Here is a 15,786-nt window from a genome sequence, read left to right as displayed (position 1 = left end):
GTAAACAAATATTTAAAAAGATATGGGGGGGAAAACAGTGCAATAGAATTGTTATCAAAGTCTGATAGCTGTTAGCTGTGGACACAGAGATGTGCGCAAACACGGAGCTCTAACGGTCCTGTGTGTTTACAGAGTCACATAGGAAAATCAGTATGGAAGAGGTCATTATTAAAGCCTCAGGTAATCACACATACATTGTCGATTCAGTGAGTGTTTATTTACACGTACCTGTGTGATCTGTAAGGAGCTGGCTGGAGACAGGCTGTTTCCTTGTAGATACCTATTTACACTTTGATCGCTTTGCCGCTCCCTGCCATTCATAAACCTAATCTCGAGCATTTAGATAATGGAAAGCCCTGCAGTCGTGTCAGCTCAGTGTTCACCCTGTAGGATGATCCCTTGTGTTTGGCATCTGCGCGGAACACGGATCAGCTGTCATTCCGATCCTACAGGCTCATCCCCTGCCCCTGCTCCTGCTCCCCATGCTCACATCACCACCCTACAGCACGATTCGTTTCCCACCCGTTTCTGTCCCCCCAACATACGACACCTCCAAAACTAGTGGTAACTCATTACATGGACTAGGATTGGAGTAGGCAGGAACTCCTCCTACAAACTGTCAGGACCGACCAGTATCAAGCTGCAATCCTAGCACAAGGCGCTGGGCTTTACGGAATACGGGTGGATCAAAAACTGTGCCCCCCCCCCCCCCGTGGGGCTTTCATAAAAGGCTGTCTTACACATTGCCTGCAGCAAAATACACAGGGTTTCTGCTTTTAATAGGGTACAAGTTTTCCTAGAAGATTTCAGGGAAAGTGGAACTTTTGAAAAGTGTCTTTATGGAGGAAAAATCGAAGCAAACAAACAAACAAAAACAATAGATCATCATGACTGGATATTGGATTGTGCTGCCTATGAACATATTTCAATGCTGTATCTAATCAGACACTGGTAGATGAGGTTAACTGTATGAGTACTTTGGTTTCTATCTGCCATTTTCAAGCAAATAAGAATGTATTTAACATTAACATTTAAAAGTGACACAAGGGGACTGTTTGAAGTGAAACATGTAGTACAATGAGAAACAATCAAAGTTTTTGTACAATACAGCTCAATGCTTAATACAGCAATTCAGAGACCTCTAATGAGAATCATGAAGCTGCTCCTTATTTTATGCCTTAGGTTTTCCAAGTGGCATTCCCCATTTGGGAATCTCTAGAATAAAGTCAATTATGATCTCATTTTATTTTGAATATATATTTTATCCTATCATGACATGACCTGTGCTTGTTTTTTTATCTTCAATGTATACAGCAGATATCTGTTGTAGAATATTAACACATTTTTATTCTTTCTAAAATGTGATTTTTATTTCCCATATTTTCAAGTTTTTCACATAAGTCCAAATGAATTTCAATGCACTCAAACATTGAGGGGCAGGCAATTTTTATACCTGTTATTAAATACTTTCAATCATGCTTTATTTAACAAAATCACAATAAAAGTAATAATTTCCACATAGCCCTGATGATATATGATGTTATTTCATTTAACATGTAAACACATGGTCTTTATCTGAGAGTAGGTAATGATAACTTTAGGTAATTTTACTCTTTTTCACTACTGATGATTTCATACAATACAAACATATGAACTTCTTCTATTTCTGCTTTAAATCTCACCCTATATGACTTAAATAAGTTATAAAACAGTTTCGTTGTGTGTCAGCATTTACTCAGCTCCCTGAACAGAAACAATAGAAGGAAATCATTTTCAAACTGGGAAAGCCATACCATGTCATGAGACACTAAGCAAGCAAATTATTTTTAGTTGCACAAACAGATTGTTTGCTACACTCATTATAGTTTATTAATACATCACATATTTATTTATTTATTTATTTATTTGCTTAATGAGTCCTGTGTACACCAGCTGTTACAGCATGCAACAAGCATCTTTTTCCAACTGAGTTCAAATGTCAACTGAGTCAAAACTTAGTCACTAGGTGACAGTGTAAGACATGATTGTATTATTCATTGTAGCTCAGACTACACTAATGTATTCAGCTACACTAATGTATTCATTCTCCTGAAACTAGACTACCCACTGCATCTGAGAGAATATCCTAGACCAGTCCATACAGAGTGCATGAAAGCTTGTTTTATGTCCACTCCTACACTCCTTTTCATTTAGTGAGATCATGTGAGGGTTTAGCTCTCTGTTGCCCTTCTCTTTTGTTTTTTGGTCATTTGTTCACTTTCACAATTAGGTGAGTTGTATTGAAAGAATGTTTCGATATGCTGTGGTATTTTGTGGCTTGTGTTACTTTCTTTGACAGTCAAAATGGATACATATTAATAATATTTACCTTGAAATAAGCATATTTAGACATATTTAAATATATTGATTGTATGCAATGAATGGACAAAACTGGTAACTTTTATGTTAAAAGGTAAAGTTATTTATTAAAAACTCAGAAATATAGACAATAATCAATAGATAGATAGATGTGAGATTAAATGTATATACTTGTAATACTTCTAATAAACAAAGTAATATCTGCTCATTACTGTTGTTAACTTAAATTTTTAAATGGATGCAAAAAAGCACTTGATTAAAAAAAATGTAAATGCATTAAAAATGTCACTGATATCAAGCACATAACATTTTATAGTTTTACTAAAATAATCAGTTTTCTGTTAGAGTTTGAAAACAACTTTCCTGAGTCTATATTATTCTCCACTTCAGACAGGGTATTTAAGCCTTTAATTAATACATGTTTCGTCATTGGAAATATATTTTAAAATGTGCGTTTGTACAAAGCTGCATTAAAAACAGGATTGTGTGTTATTATCAACATGTGATGACCTGTTCCTGCAGTTTCTAGTTTTAGGGCACATGTCCAGTGTTCAGGACATTCCTTTAGCGAGTTTTTCCTTTTCCTGTACGTCAAACGATGGCTGTTTCTCTGGCTGTTTGTCATCCATAGGAAAATAGCTGAAAACTCACTGGCATTTGCACAGCTACATATAAATATATAGGTGAACAAGAAGATCATTGTGTGTTAAGAGTTTAGGTAAAATGATTAATTTTAACTCCTTTACAATACAGTGAATTATAGAATAGTTCGTATAGGGAAAAATAGGCATTCAATCATACAATAGTTGTTCCAAACCAGCCATGTACACATATTTTCAGTGGACGACAGCGACCTCTGGTGAACAAATGTACAACAACAGGTATCCAACACTTTTAAAATATTTTTTCATTAAGTATTTTTATTCTAACTTTCTGAAGTTTGTAGTTTCTGTATTTTACTTACAAAAGACTTTTGCGTAGTATTTATGATCTTTTGCTTTACTCTAATCGTAAATTTCTCAAATCTAAATAAATTCTTAATTGCCTAAAATCATAAAGAAGATAAACAGGATATTGAAATGGTCTTTACAGTTTTGTAAATATTCAGTGCTATACAGTATTCCTACTGATACTGTAACAATTTTGACACATTTAAAAAGCTTAAATATAACTGTGATATCATGATCATTCTTGGTTAAATTAATATGTACTCAAGATATCTCAAGACATCCCTGACTAGGAAATGTTGATTAGGAGATTCTCTGTAAGTGCTGATGTACAACATTTGTAACACATCATAACATTTCCTTATTATTAAAATTATTTTAAGAATTATATGCTGATTGAATCTGACATTATTTAATACATGCATAATACATTCTTAAGTGTTATATGAGTGTGAATTAATTTTCAGTAGATGAAACTGTGTGAAAAACATATTGTTTAGGATCCAAGAAAGACTAAGGTCTGAGCAAGTATGTTTCAGTGACAGCAATATTTTAAACTTCCTTTGGCAACTTTTTTAAAGGAAGGTTATTGTTGCTTTTTATTTATTTATTTTTTATCTTGGACCGAGGTTGGCTGGAGGAACTTTAAATGCCGACAAGCTTTTCTTATCCTGATGGTCTCTCACATTCATGTTCTTCACTTTTGGAGCTGGTTTCAAATAGAAGTGTAACTGAAAGCAAAAGGCATATATTCATATTTGTGCACACATTGTTTTGTTTAATTAGAATAAATGTGGATGTATTGCTTTGATTGCATTTATTTTATTCTGACCTGTATGGCCTCTGCAGGTCCGACTGTCACTGTACTGGTGGAAGGCCGATAGCCTGCTGCAATGGCAGTTACAGTGTAGGTTCCTGGCAAAAGTAGACGGAAGTAATCGCCATCTGCACCTAGGACATTAGACAAAGATGCAATTAGTATTAGACACTACATACAAGGTATTTATTAAATCATTGAATCTTGTTTATGTATCCATATAGTGAAGATTTACTTACCACTGGTTATGTCATGGTTTATTCCTGCCACTGAGATGACTGCATTGCTGATCAGGTTGTTATTCTCATCATAGACCATTCCCTTAATGCCATGGTGAACCTGGGAACAAATTATGCAGCAGTCTTGACTTGTTTTTGACAGTTACAGGCTAATACAATGGTACAACACTGGGTTGTTGTCTCTCTTTCTATCACATCTCATCTAAAATACTACAGTATGTCTTTTAAATTCCCATTTCATTATGAGACAATGCACTTTTATCCAGTGCATGCTTTTCCCAGGAAGTTAACTTCTAATTGTTTCACTGTAGTGAAGTTCTGGGATGGGTGACTCACCTGTTCCAAGTAAGACACCAGAGCTTCCCTGTTGGCCAGCCATTCTCGGGCCAGAGTGCTTGCTGGGGGGAATTTATCACAGCTCAACTCCAAAGTGATCTCAAAGCAGTTGGTATACAGGTAGTTAAAGTCCTGCATTCCTGCGAATACAAAATTATGTTTAACAAGTTCTGTTAATAAACCTTTGTTTATTTAGCTAAATTACAAGGTGTAATCCAATAAAAACATTCACTGACCCTTAGATAGAGTGTACCAGCTGGCTCCATTGGTTATCCCATCCTCAAAGTATTCTCCACAGTTATATCCTTTATGCATCCAGCTGTGAGCATAAGAATATGTCTTTGCCAGCTACACACACACACACACACACACACACACACACACACACACACACACACACACACACACACACACACACAAACAAACAAACAATATTATAAACAAATTAAGTAAATTGTTCTAGAAGTTAAATATTCGCTCATTCATTACATTATTACATACATTTTTGAAGAGCTTGTCATCTGCAGTGGCAGAATACATAGACCTGCCTCTTATACGAGGTTCTCTGGATTTGTCAAAAGGGTAGTTTGCCACCACTGCTCCTCCATGCAGATTTGCTGAGAGAACAAAGTTGTAACTTTGCATCCATCTAATCACCGCAAGAGTCTCTGGTTCAACCTAGAGCCATAAAGAGCACAGAAGAAAAACTGTGTACTTTAATGTACTCTACACTTATTTAACACACAGCATGACTGCATAGACTGTCTCTGGGAGAAATTATTAACTGTCCCATCTAACATGTCATAATACATCCCATTAAAGCAATAAGGAAAATAAACAATTGTCTGAATTAAACTGGGTCGAAACAGTTTGGCACTACAGATTGTTGTAGTAGAAGATTACGGTCTAAGCTCTATTTGGGGAAAGTTAATATGAGTAATTTATGGATCTATGCTTCTTATTAAAAGAAGCCTGGCTGTCAGCAAAGATCTTAGATTCATGGAAAAAGTCGGTGCCCAGCACTGTGTGTTAACACTTTTATGGCATGCAATAATGTCAGAGACTTTTGTCAGTCTTGCTTAGCTCTTACCTAAAAAATATGTGCCATATGTGAAATTTTAATTTCTGTTCTGGAGTTGTAATTTATATAAAGGTGTTAAATTAAGATGTCCTTGCATAGATACTATTGTTTAGCTGTACTTTTTTGTAAAATCATTATGCCAAGCTGCAGTCTGTTTTTGCATTACACATTTTTCAGCTTTCACTTTGACTGCCCAGCGGTTTCACTGAAATGTACGAGAAGATTATTCGGGTGACTGATCTTGTTAAAAAAAGGTGGTTCCTGCAGTTGCTGTTTTTTTTTTAATAAACTGAAAGGTTTTATTGTCAGTGCCTGATACAGGCCAGGCTAGTGGTCTAAGCTCTTGGATGGATATTTATCTGGTAAATGATGGATAGATTATACTGTAAAAACAATATAATTGTTTTATTTTGCTGTGCCTTAATGGAATCTATGCCATATGTAGCAATTCAACATTTGTTTTTGAAACAGGTAAATGATTCAAATGAATCAAAATAAAAAAACACAACATGTAGAGTCTCAGTAGTTTGTACTATGTTTCAGAAGTTTAAGGTCTTTCAAATGAGAATTGTATTTCGTTTATTACACTGTTTGACTACATGTCATCTTGGTATCCATACTGCAAAAAATCTAAATGCTGCCTTTGAAGAATATCAGTTATTTTATTCTTTATTTTTATTCTTATTACCTGGTGCTCCCAGTTGTCTGGAAGGGGCAAATGGTGATTCTGTCCATTGTTCTTCTCATTGTAATACAAGAGGGCATTTAGGTCAGGGAAATTGCGATTTAGGTCCACATCTCTGGAATTCCCACGGCCCACAAGGTAACCATTAAACTCTGGACCCTGAAAGACAGACAAATAATTTTTACAGAATAGTATGCATGCATTTCCTTTCTAAATGCATTACATAGTAGGAAAAGTCATTAAATTACATCTGGCAGAACATGGTGCACATGTAAAAAATGTAGTGTAGTGTCCTTTGGTACAGGCCAGATGGTTTGTGATGTATGAAATGGTAAGAAAAATGTATTTGAAAACTATTTGTTGCTGGTCATTGAGTTTATTCTGGTTATTCAAGCAGAAGCATCTTTGATAATACATGAATCCAAACCTCTGCACATGTTGACTGATAAATCTTGAAAATGCATGAGAGTTTGTCTGTATCACTCTGAGGGTATAAATGACTAAGCTTTTAATATGTGATACATGAGACAAAGCATGAAATGTATAAAATACCTGCCTAGCTGCCACTTCATAGCCATCTGGATTCATGGAGGGCAGAATGTGAATGCGTGTGTTAAGGATAAGCTCTGTAACCCGTTGGTTTCCTGCTAGGTACTCATCACACAAAAACTGAGAAAGCTGAATGAGTAGCTCACGACCCAGCACCTCGTTTCCATGCATATTCCCCACATACTTGAACTCCGGTTCCACTAGAAAACACATGCCAAATAAAACCTTTCAGGAAGACAGAAGAAACATGTCACGCATAAGTGGATAGCAGCAGTGTTCTAATTTGTACTTTGCTATAGAAAAACTGCAAAGTAAGTTGGTTTCCAGCTTCCAGTATATAGAATAGTAACACACTGTGTTATGCTAAAAAGACATTCAGTGCCACCCCGATGAGGATGGGTTTCCTTTTGAGTCTGGTTCCACTCAAGATTTATTCCTGATGCCATCTAATGGAGTTTTCCCTAGCCATGGTTGCCATTGGCTTGCTATTTAGGGATACACTTACAATTATAAGGAACAGCATACATTCTTTTATAGAAATGTGTAACTGTTTTATTTCTGTAAAGTTGCTTTAAGACAATGTCCATTGTTTAATAAATAAAATAATTTAATGGAAATAAATTGTACTTAAAATTGCTTACATTCCCAAATGGTGTTCTTCTTTAATGTGCCACAGGTTTTACTAGTTGTAATTTCACAATCAAGATAACGCATTAAAAAAAAAATTATTCATTTCACTCTCTGTTGTAAACGAGTAGTAAAATCTAATTGGCATGGTGACTGAGACAGGGTGTTATTTACAATGATTGGATTACTGGAAGTGTGAGAGCAACTAAGAGATTTACTGAATTACATTGGTTTCTTTCTGTTTTACCAATTCATCAGACTACATCAAATATCCTACAAATTTTCTCATATATACAGTCACAAGCACACCGCTTAAGTGGAGTCATAGCCTGCTGACGGGCTGTTGGTGAGGTTCCTGTTTTTGTGCTTTTCAACTTATTGTGGAGCATGCATACATCCTCCAATTCTACTGAAGGAAGCCCATACATCAGCAAAAAATCCCTTCTGGATCAGGCTTAAACCAGTCAGACAATATCTGTGGCTAGCATGACATCTGTAACAAAAGTGTAAAGTCAAAAAGTGTCATATATGGTTACACACAAGCAATCCCTAATGTTTATAACATTTTAGGATGTTGTCCTCAGTCTATTGCAAAATGGAAAGAACTTTCACAGCATGTCTTTCTTGTAAAATGCATATGCTCTTTGCATACAGGCCATTTACTGTATGTGTACCCTAGCTGTTGACAGACATTTTACAATCTTTTAGCAGCTGAGTGACACAGTGTCATCTGGCCTCATCAGATTTTAAATCAGAAGTCTACATTCTCTGAAGGACATGAAGTAGTCTAAATGATATAATGTGCCATCTACAAAACTAAATAGACAAGAAATGGCTTCTATTTTCAGTGCAGTTTAATTTTCTTACATTAGGATAACATTGGCTGACTCAATTGGCATAATACATCATGTCTTTTTAGAATAAGTAGGTCTTAAGTGTGTAAAAACACTTACATGCTTCATGGATGCCTGGATTATCGCTGAACTCCAGGGCATAAAGGTAGCGTCCCTCCACACTATGGCCAATGCTGTAGACGCGGGTGATGTATGGGCACTGGCTCTGGATGGAGAACAGTGTGCGCACCATCTCCTCATATCCATGGTGTTGGAATTCATCAGCCCTAGTCTTCGGAGCCCCAAGTCCCAGGAGCAATATTCCAACCCAAACTACACAACTGCCAGACACCATGGTCCTGTTCTGCTCCACAAACAGCAAGCTGTTCCCTCTCCCTCACTCACTCTTTCCCTCTCCCAGTCCCTCCTTTTCTCCTTCCACTCATCCGGTCTGTCTCCTCCCTCAAACTCATATACAGGAGAAAGTAAGCACAACTCCTCCTTCTTTATCTTTCATGTATAAGGTTTCCTCACCATGTTTCATCGTGTATGTGACAGTTACTTTATTGGAGTGACAAATGCGTTATAATGTGTGAGCAACAGAAGTATTCTGCCTGTGGCGTGGTGTGGGGTACTCGGTATAGTGTGTCTCATGCATTTGACCTTTGAGCTGACTTAGCTTTGTCATTTGCATTGCTCTTTATCTGAAAATGCCCTGGCAATTTCTTTTTTTAAATGTTTTTAATTGTTGATCTGGGGTTTGTCTCTAAAACTTATTTCAAGAAGGGAAATAGAAAGCAAAGTAAGCAAAAAAACAAGACAGAGAACATTTTTCATTCCCTCTTTGTATATCTACATCAACCCTGGTTCATTCATTAACATTGGGTAAACACATTGGCAAGGCCAGAGGCTATGCTTTTTCTTTTTCTAAAGCTGTGCTGAGATTCCTGGAGAACTTCCTCCTCAGCACAATGTCCTTAACCCCCCAGGAGCTGCTGTCAAACATCCTGGCCATTTAAGAGCTGTAGGTGTCAATCACTGTGTGTGTGTGTGTGTGTGTGTGTGTGTGTGTGTGTGTGTGTGTGTGTGTGTGTGTGTGAATGCGTGCGTGCGTGTGTGTGTGTGTGTGTGTGTGTGTGTGTGTGTGTGTGTGTGTGTGTGTGTGTGTGTGTGTGTGTGTGAGACCTGCACCTGGAATAGCTTGTCATTTCCTGTATGTACAATTGAGCACACAATGACCAGACATTTTCCAAGAACTCTACAGTAGAAGCCTATAGTATTATACAAACATATTGGCCCATTCTCAATTTTCTCTTTATACTGCAAATATTTGACAATATTTAACCAAAATCCACTGTTTCTTCAAGCCATATGCAGTTTTCACACAATTTCAATAATAAACAGTTATCAAACTACAACTAACCCTGTATAAAAAAGCAACTCATTCCTTGCTGAATTAGGTTTATGAACTACAGAGTGTTTAATCATACATAGGCAACACAACTCTGAACTGTTTATACCTAACTTTTACTTCTTTTTTTTTTTTTGACAAAAAGTTGCGAGAACACATTTTCAATAATCATATTAATCAACGATCAAAAAACGTTTAACAGAATACCAAATGTAAAGGAATTTCTGTCAAGAAACCACAGATACTACCCACAAACCTTCTAATCAGTCTTTTCATGTAATGATCAAGGGTTATTTAAAGGTATTGAAGTCTGTTTTTTAATCTTTATTTAAAAAAAGTCATCAAAAAGAAAGAAAAACTTGATTGCATTAGGACTCTGAAACAATGTCTATCACCATTAAGTGAGCTGTAGCCATTTCACCAACGATAAAAAGGGAATTTTTCTTTCTTTAGGTGGAGACTTTTCTTATTATGAGTGGCACACCACTGTATTTACATGGGGTGTACATCTAAGGCTTGCACCAGAAAAAACAACGAATGATCACTAGAAGTAGAAGATATCCATCTGAAAAAAAAAGTATAATGGAACTGTTATTTTAAATGTGAGTTCAGCTAAGGACTAATTATAGTTAGTATAATTGCCCAGTGACTGGCATACCTCCCCGAGATATGGTCCCAGACGTTGACTTGCTCATTGGAGGTGGGGTAGTAGTATAGCTGATTCGGAATTCTTCCTTGCAGCTTAAACCTAACATGTAATTTGTTATTAATTAGTATTTATTAATATTAAATAAATGCATCAGACAGTGAAAATTTATCAAAAGTAGATTAAACTCACTTTTTTGATCTCGAGCACATGTTTGATTCTCTGTAAAGGAAATATGTTATTCAGATAATAACTCATAATAACTAATAAAATAACAAATATTTATAAATTGGCTAATATTATTATAATTAAGGTATAATTATTATTATAATTACAATTAAGGTCTGACCCAATACTTTTTGTCTTGTTTTACTACCATTAAAAAGGTTTCCTCTTAATATTCCAAATATTCCGTAATATATACTTTTCCAAATATATAAAGCATAAGTGTTTGCGACAGGCTACTTACCAATTGTAACAGATTTAAGATCTACATGATCTACGCAGGTCAGATCACCTTTAAACCACTTGATGCACATCAGTCCATTACTTTTTTCAATTATGCAGTTTCGATGCTCCATGTCACATGGTGTCTTTCCCTTCATTGTACTAAAGCAGGTAACATTTTTATTTTGTAGAATTGCCACTTTGTAACTGCAACTTTCTGTTAAGTAGACGGTAGATATTTCATATTATATAAATAAACAATTTCACATGTAAAATTTACATACTTAGCACTTAAGCACAAAGCAGGTAAAGGAAAAACTGCAGCTTATCTAGTGAGAGCTTTTTGAGATCAAATGCACTTCTACATTATTAGTATGTAGTGTGCTGAATTATTTTAAACATAAAAGGAGAAAGTATTTTGAAACAGTCAATGGAAATTAATAGGCAGTATTTATGTATAGAGAAATACTGTACAGTACATTTAGTAGTAGAGAACACCACAAAGCACATGTAGAAGAAAATGCTTTTATGGTAGGTGGTTGTTTCAGACTAAAACAACACTAAGTAAAATTGTACCCATATTTGTGGCAAGACCAAGTAACACAACAGTATTTAAATAATAAAGAGATTTTTACTTTGTGATTACTTATAGTTTATTTTACTTTTTACCTTGTTGGCAAATGCTGTCACTACAGAGTAAAATACACAGCACCACATGGAACCTTTTCAGCATCTGTAATATTAAGAGATCTTTTTAAGTTTAAGTTTTGGGAAAAAAAATGTTCATCATACACTTCTACATGATGACATGAGTATTCGACAAATTGCACAATATACCAACCCACAATATATCAGTATGATGAGTTAAAGTTATGTTTCTGAAAAACATCATTTTAAATTATACTTACATTAATTATACAATAAGATAAGATAAGATAAGATAAGATAAGATAAGATAAGATAAGATAAGATAAGATGAGATGAGATAAGATAAGATAAGATAAGATAAGATAAGATAAATCTTTATTCGTCCCACAGTGGGAAAATTTATTTGTTACAGCAGCTATAAAAAATAAAAGATAAATGCAAATATACAAAAGAATAGACGAATAGACATACTATAGTATACAAGTATATACAAATACAAATTTATACAATAATTACAATTAATGAATTAAAATGAACAAAGAGACATTTTAAACATCATAAACACACTTACCATGGCGGTGAATGGCATGAATGAAGACTCAATCAATACTGTACCAGAGAAAAAGTCCCCCTGATGTCTTTTCAACGACATGCCCCACCTCACACCCTTCGTATTATCACCATTATGAATTAATTTTTTTTTAGGTTAAGGAAAAAGACCAATGTCAGTTCTTTATCAATATACCCAATTTAAATTAGCTTTACATTTTATAGAAACTGTAGTAAACTTTTAAAAGGCATTTCGTTGCTTGGAGGTTTCAGTTTCTGGTATGAAGTAATCGCGCTGGGCAATAAAAAGAAGAACAAGCAGCAGCATCAAAACATTGGGTGAGTTTTACTGAAACTAATGAAGTAGTGCAAAAAAAAAAAAAAAACTGAGGCTAGGTTTTATAACGTTTTACACAAACTTCCCAGAGTTCCGTTATAAACACAGTCATAATTGCTAAAGAAGGCAATGAGCCACAAGAGGGCGTGTGTTGTCAGAAAGATGCGGAGAATCAAATGCACAGGATCAAATCTACAGCCCTATTTATACACAATGCTTTTACACGATGATGAAAACATTTTTTTATATATGTATATATATTTATATTATATAAAGATTTAGGGATTGACGAACAAAACAATAAAATCAACTGTAATGCAACTATAATGTAATTTATTTGTTTTATTTTATCTTGCTGGAAACCTGAAGCCTACTCAGACAGGTTTAAAAAATAAATAAATAAATCCACCGAAAGAAATCCCTGGTTTCGCATTACTACTTACCCGAGCGTTATACAGGTACAGTATGAGCTGTATGAATTTATAAATAATAAAATTCTAATAAAATAATATTATACAAATGTATATTTTTATTTACTTATAAAATAAAAAATAAATTTCGTTACAATGTATACCTTTATAAACGATGAATTCCAAGATGTGGAGCACATGTGTGACGATACAGTGTAACTGTACTGAAAGGGTGGTAGGTTTCTTATATGTTTGTGTAGGGGTGGGAAAGAGAAAGAAAGAAAGAAAGAAAGAAAGAAAGAAAGAAAGAAAGAAAGAAAGAAAGAAAGAAAGAAAGAAAAGAAAGAAAGAAAGAAAGAAAGAAAGAAAGAAAGAAAGAAAGAAAGAAAGTTTTTTTGTACATTAGAGTACAGTAGTACTTTGTGTATGCACACTATTAGTGTGTTAATTAGTGTACTTTAATGCTTGGTATATTAGTGTTTTGTGTAATATTGTGTACATTAGTGTACATTAGTACTTTCTGTAATATTGTGTACATTAGTACTTTGTGTAATATTGTGTATATTAGTGTACATTTGTGTAATATTGTGTATATTAGTGTACATTAGTACTTTGTGTAATATTGTGTATATTTGTACATAGTATTTTGTGTAATATTGTGTATATTAGTGTACATTAGTACTTTGTGTTATATTGTGTACATTAGTACTTTGTATAATATTGTGTACATTAGTGTACATTAGTACTTTGTGTAATATTGTGTACATTAGTACTTTGTATAATATTGTGTACATTAGTGTACATTAGTACTTTCTGTAATATTGTGTACATTAGTACTTTGTGTAATATTGTGTATATTAGTGTACATTTGTGTAATATTGTGTATATTAGTGTACATTAGTACTTTGTGTAATATTGTGTATATTTGTACATAGTATTTTGTGTAATATTGTGTATATTAGTGTACATTAGTACTGTGTGTTATATTGTGTACATTAGTACTTTGTATAATATTGTGTACATTAGTGTACATTAGTACTTTGTGTAATATTGTGTACATTAGTACTTTGTATAATATTGTGTACATTAGTGTACATTAGTACTTTGTGTAATATTGTGTATATTTGTACATAGTATTTTGTGTAATATTGTGTATATTAGTGTACATTAGTACTTTGTGTTATATTGTGTACATTAGTGTACATTAGTACTTTGTGTAATATTGTGTACATTAGTACTTTGTATAATATTGTGTACATTAGTGTACATTAGTACTTTGTTTAATATTGTGTATATTTGTACATAGTATTTTGTGTAATATTGTGTATATTAGTGTACATTAGTACTTTGTGTTATATTGTGTACATTAGTTCTTTGTATAATATTGTGTACATTAGTGTACATTAGTACTTTGTGTAATATTGTGTACATTAGTACTTTGTATAATATTGTGTACATTAGTGTACATTAGTACTTTGTTTAATATTGTGTACATTAGTACTTTGTGTAATATTGTGTATATTAGTGTACATTTGTGTAATATTGTGTATATTAGTGTACATTAGTACTTTGTGTAATATTGTGTATATTTGTACATTAGTACTTTGTGTAATATTGTGTATATTAGTGTACATTAGAACTTTGTGTTATATTGTGTACATTAGTACTTTGTATAATATTGTGTACATTAGTGTACATTAGTACTTTGTGTAATATTGTGTACATTAGTACTTTGTGTAATATTGTGTACATTAGTGTACATTAGTACTTTGTGTAATATTGTGTACATTAGTACTTTGTATAATATTGTGTACATTAGTGTACATTAGTACTTTGTGTAATATTGTGTACATTAGTACTTTGTATAATATTGTGTACATTAGTGTACATTAGTACTTTGTGTAATATTGTGTACATTAGTACTTTGTATAATATTGTGTACATTAGTGTACATTAGTACTTTGTGTAATATTGTGTACATTAGTACTTTGTATAATATTGTGTACATTAGTGTACATTAGTACTTTGTGTAATATTGTGTACATTAGTACTTTGTATAATATTGTGTACATTAGTGTACATTAGTACTTTGTTTAATATTGTGTATATTTGTACATAGTATTTTGTGTAATATTGTGTATATTAGTGTACATTAGTACTTTGTGTTATATTGTGTACATTAGTTCTTTGTATAATATTGTGTACATTAGTACTTTGTATAATATTGTGTACATTAGTGTACATTAGTACTTTGTTTAATATTGTGTATATTTGTACATAGTATTTTGTGTAATATTGTGTATATTAGTGTACATTAGTACTTTGTGTTATATTGTGTACATTAGTGTACATTAGTACTTTGTGTAATATTGTGTACATTAGTACTTTGTATAATATTGTGTACATTAGTGTACATTAGTACTTTGTTTAATATTGTGTATATTTGTACATAGTATTTTGTGTAATATTTTGTATATTAGTGTACATTAGTACTTTGTGTTATATTGTGTACATTAGTTCTTTGTATAATATTGTGTACATTAGTGTACATTAGTACTTTGTGTAATATTGTGTACATTAGTACTTTGTATAATATTGTGTACATTAGTGTACATTAGTACTTTGTTTAATATTGTGTACATTAGTACTTTGTGTAATATTGTGTATATTAGTGTACATTTGTGTAATATTGTGTATATTAGTGTACATTAGTACTTTGTGTAATATTGTGTATATTTGTACATTAGTACTTTGTGTAATATTGTGTATATTAGTGTACATTAGAACTTTGTGTTATATTGTGTACATTAGTACTTTGTATAATATTGTGTACATTAGTGTACATTAGTACTTTGTGTAATATTGT

General features: G+C 33.3%; 3 protein-coding genes across 4 annotated transcripts in view; all 3 read right to left on the bottom strand.

Moving 5' to 3' along the window:
- dnmbp (dynamin binding protein) overlaps window positions 1-704 on the bottom strand; it is a 35,914-nt gene extending 35,210 nt beyond the window's left edge. Inside the window, exon 1 of one of the 2 annotated variants that reach the window (XM_083555562.1) lies at window positions 229-704. The gene's annotated coding sequence lies outside the window, so the exon portion shown is untranslated. The remainder of the gene's footprint in view (window positions 1-228) is intronic. The other variant, XM_083555561.1, reaches the window with a different exon arrangement.
- Window positions 705-3,911: 3,207 nt separating this feature from the next.
- On the bottom strand, window positions 3,912-8,911 carry cpn1 (carboxypeptidase N, polypeptide 1). Its single transcript, XM_083555564.1, has 9 exons — window positions 8,593-8,911; window positions 7,016-7,212; window positions 6,467-6,622; window positions 5,199-5,375; window positions 4,934-5,045; window positions 4,698-4,837; window positions 4,362-4,461; window positions 4,138-4,256; window positions 3,912-4,036 (listed from the first exon to the last, which is right to left on the bottom strand). Exons 1-9 carry the CDS (start codon window positions 8,825-8,827, stop codon window positions 3,920-3,922), a joined length of 1,353 nt encoding a protein of 450 aa, XP_083411690.1. The 5' UTR covers window positions 8,828-8,911; the 3' UTR covers window positions 3,912-3,919.
- A 140-nt stretch (window positions 8,912-9,051) lies between these two features.
- On the bottom strand, window positions 9,052-13,419 carry LOC310734013 (uncharacterized protein). Its single transcript, XM_083555565.1, has 6 exons — window positions 12,196-13,419; window positions 11,646-11,709; window positions 10,999-11,193; window positions 10,722-10,751; window positions 10,542-10,631; window positions 9,052-10,448 (listed from the first exon to the last, which is right to left on the bottom strand). The coding sequence occupies exons 1-6, from the start codon at window positions 12,274-12,276 to the stop codon at window positions 10,393-10,395; spliced, it is 516 nt and encodes a 171-aa protein (XP_083411691.1). The 5' UTR covers window positions 12,277-13,419; the 3' UTR covers window positions 9,052-10,392.
- Between the last annotated feature and the right edge of the window lie 2,367 nt (window positions 13,420-15,786).

The sequence above is a fragment of the Silurus aristotelis genome, assembly GCF_946808225.1.
Source record: "Silurus aristotelis genome assembly, chromosome: 12".
In the NCBI taxonomy this organism is placed as follows: Eukaryota; Metazoa; Chordata; class Actinopteri; order Siluriformes; family Siluridae; genus Silurus; species Silurus aristotelis.
Note: the sequence above shows the minus strand (reverse complement) of the source record. Positions and strands in the feature narration are given on the sequence as shown.

Bases quoted from the DNA above. Each gene is read 5' to 3' on its own strand.
- LOC310734013 (XM_083555565.1), bottom strand. From the start codon at position 12,276: ATGTCGTTGAAAAGACATCAGGGGGACTTTTTCTCTGGTACAGTATTG. The intron at 11,710-12,195 runs GTAAGTGTGTTT...TTAATATTACAG, and splicing joins TCATGCCATTCACCGCCATG to ATGCTGAAAAGGTTCCATGT. The intron at 10,632-10,721 runs GTGAGTTTAATC...ATTACATGTTAG, and splicing joins ATGTGCTCGAGATCAAAAAA to GTTTAAGCTGCAAGGAAGAA.
- cpn1 (XM_083555564.1), bottom strand. From the start codon at position 8,827: ATGGTGTCTGGCAGTTGTGTAGTTTGGGTTGGAATATTGCTCCTGGGA. The intron at 5,046-5,198 runs GTATGTAATAAT...GTGTGTGTGTAG, and splicing joins ATGACAAGCTCTTCAAAAAT to CTGGCAAAGACATATTCTTA. The intron at 4,257-4,361 runs GTAAGTAAATCT...CTAATGTCCTAG, and splicing joins AAACCATGACATAACCAGTG to GTGCAGATGGCGATTACTTC.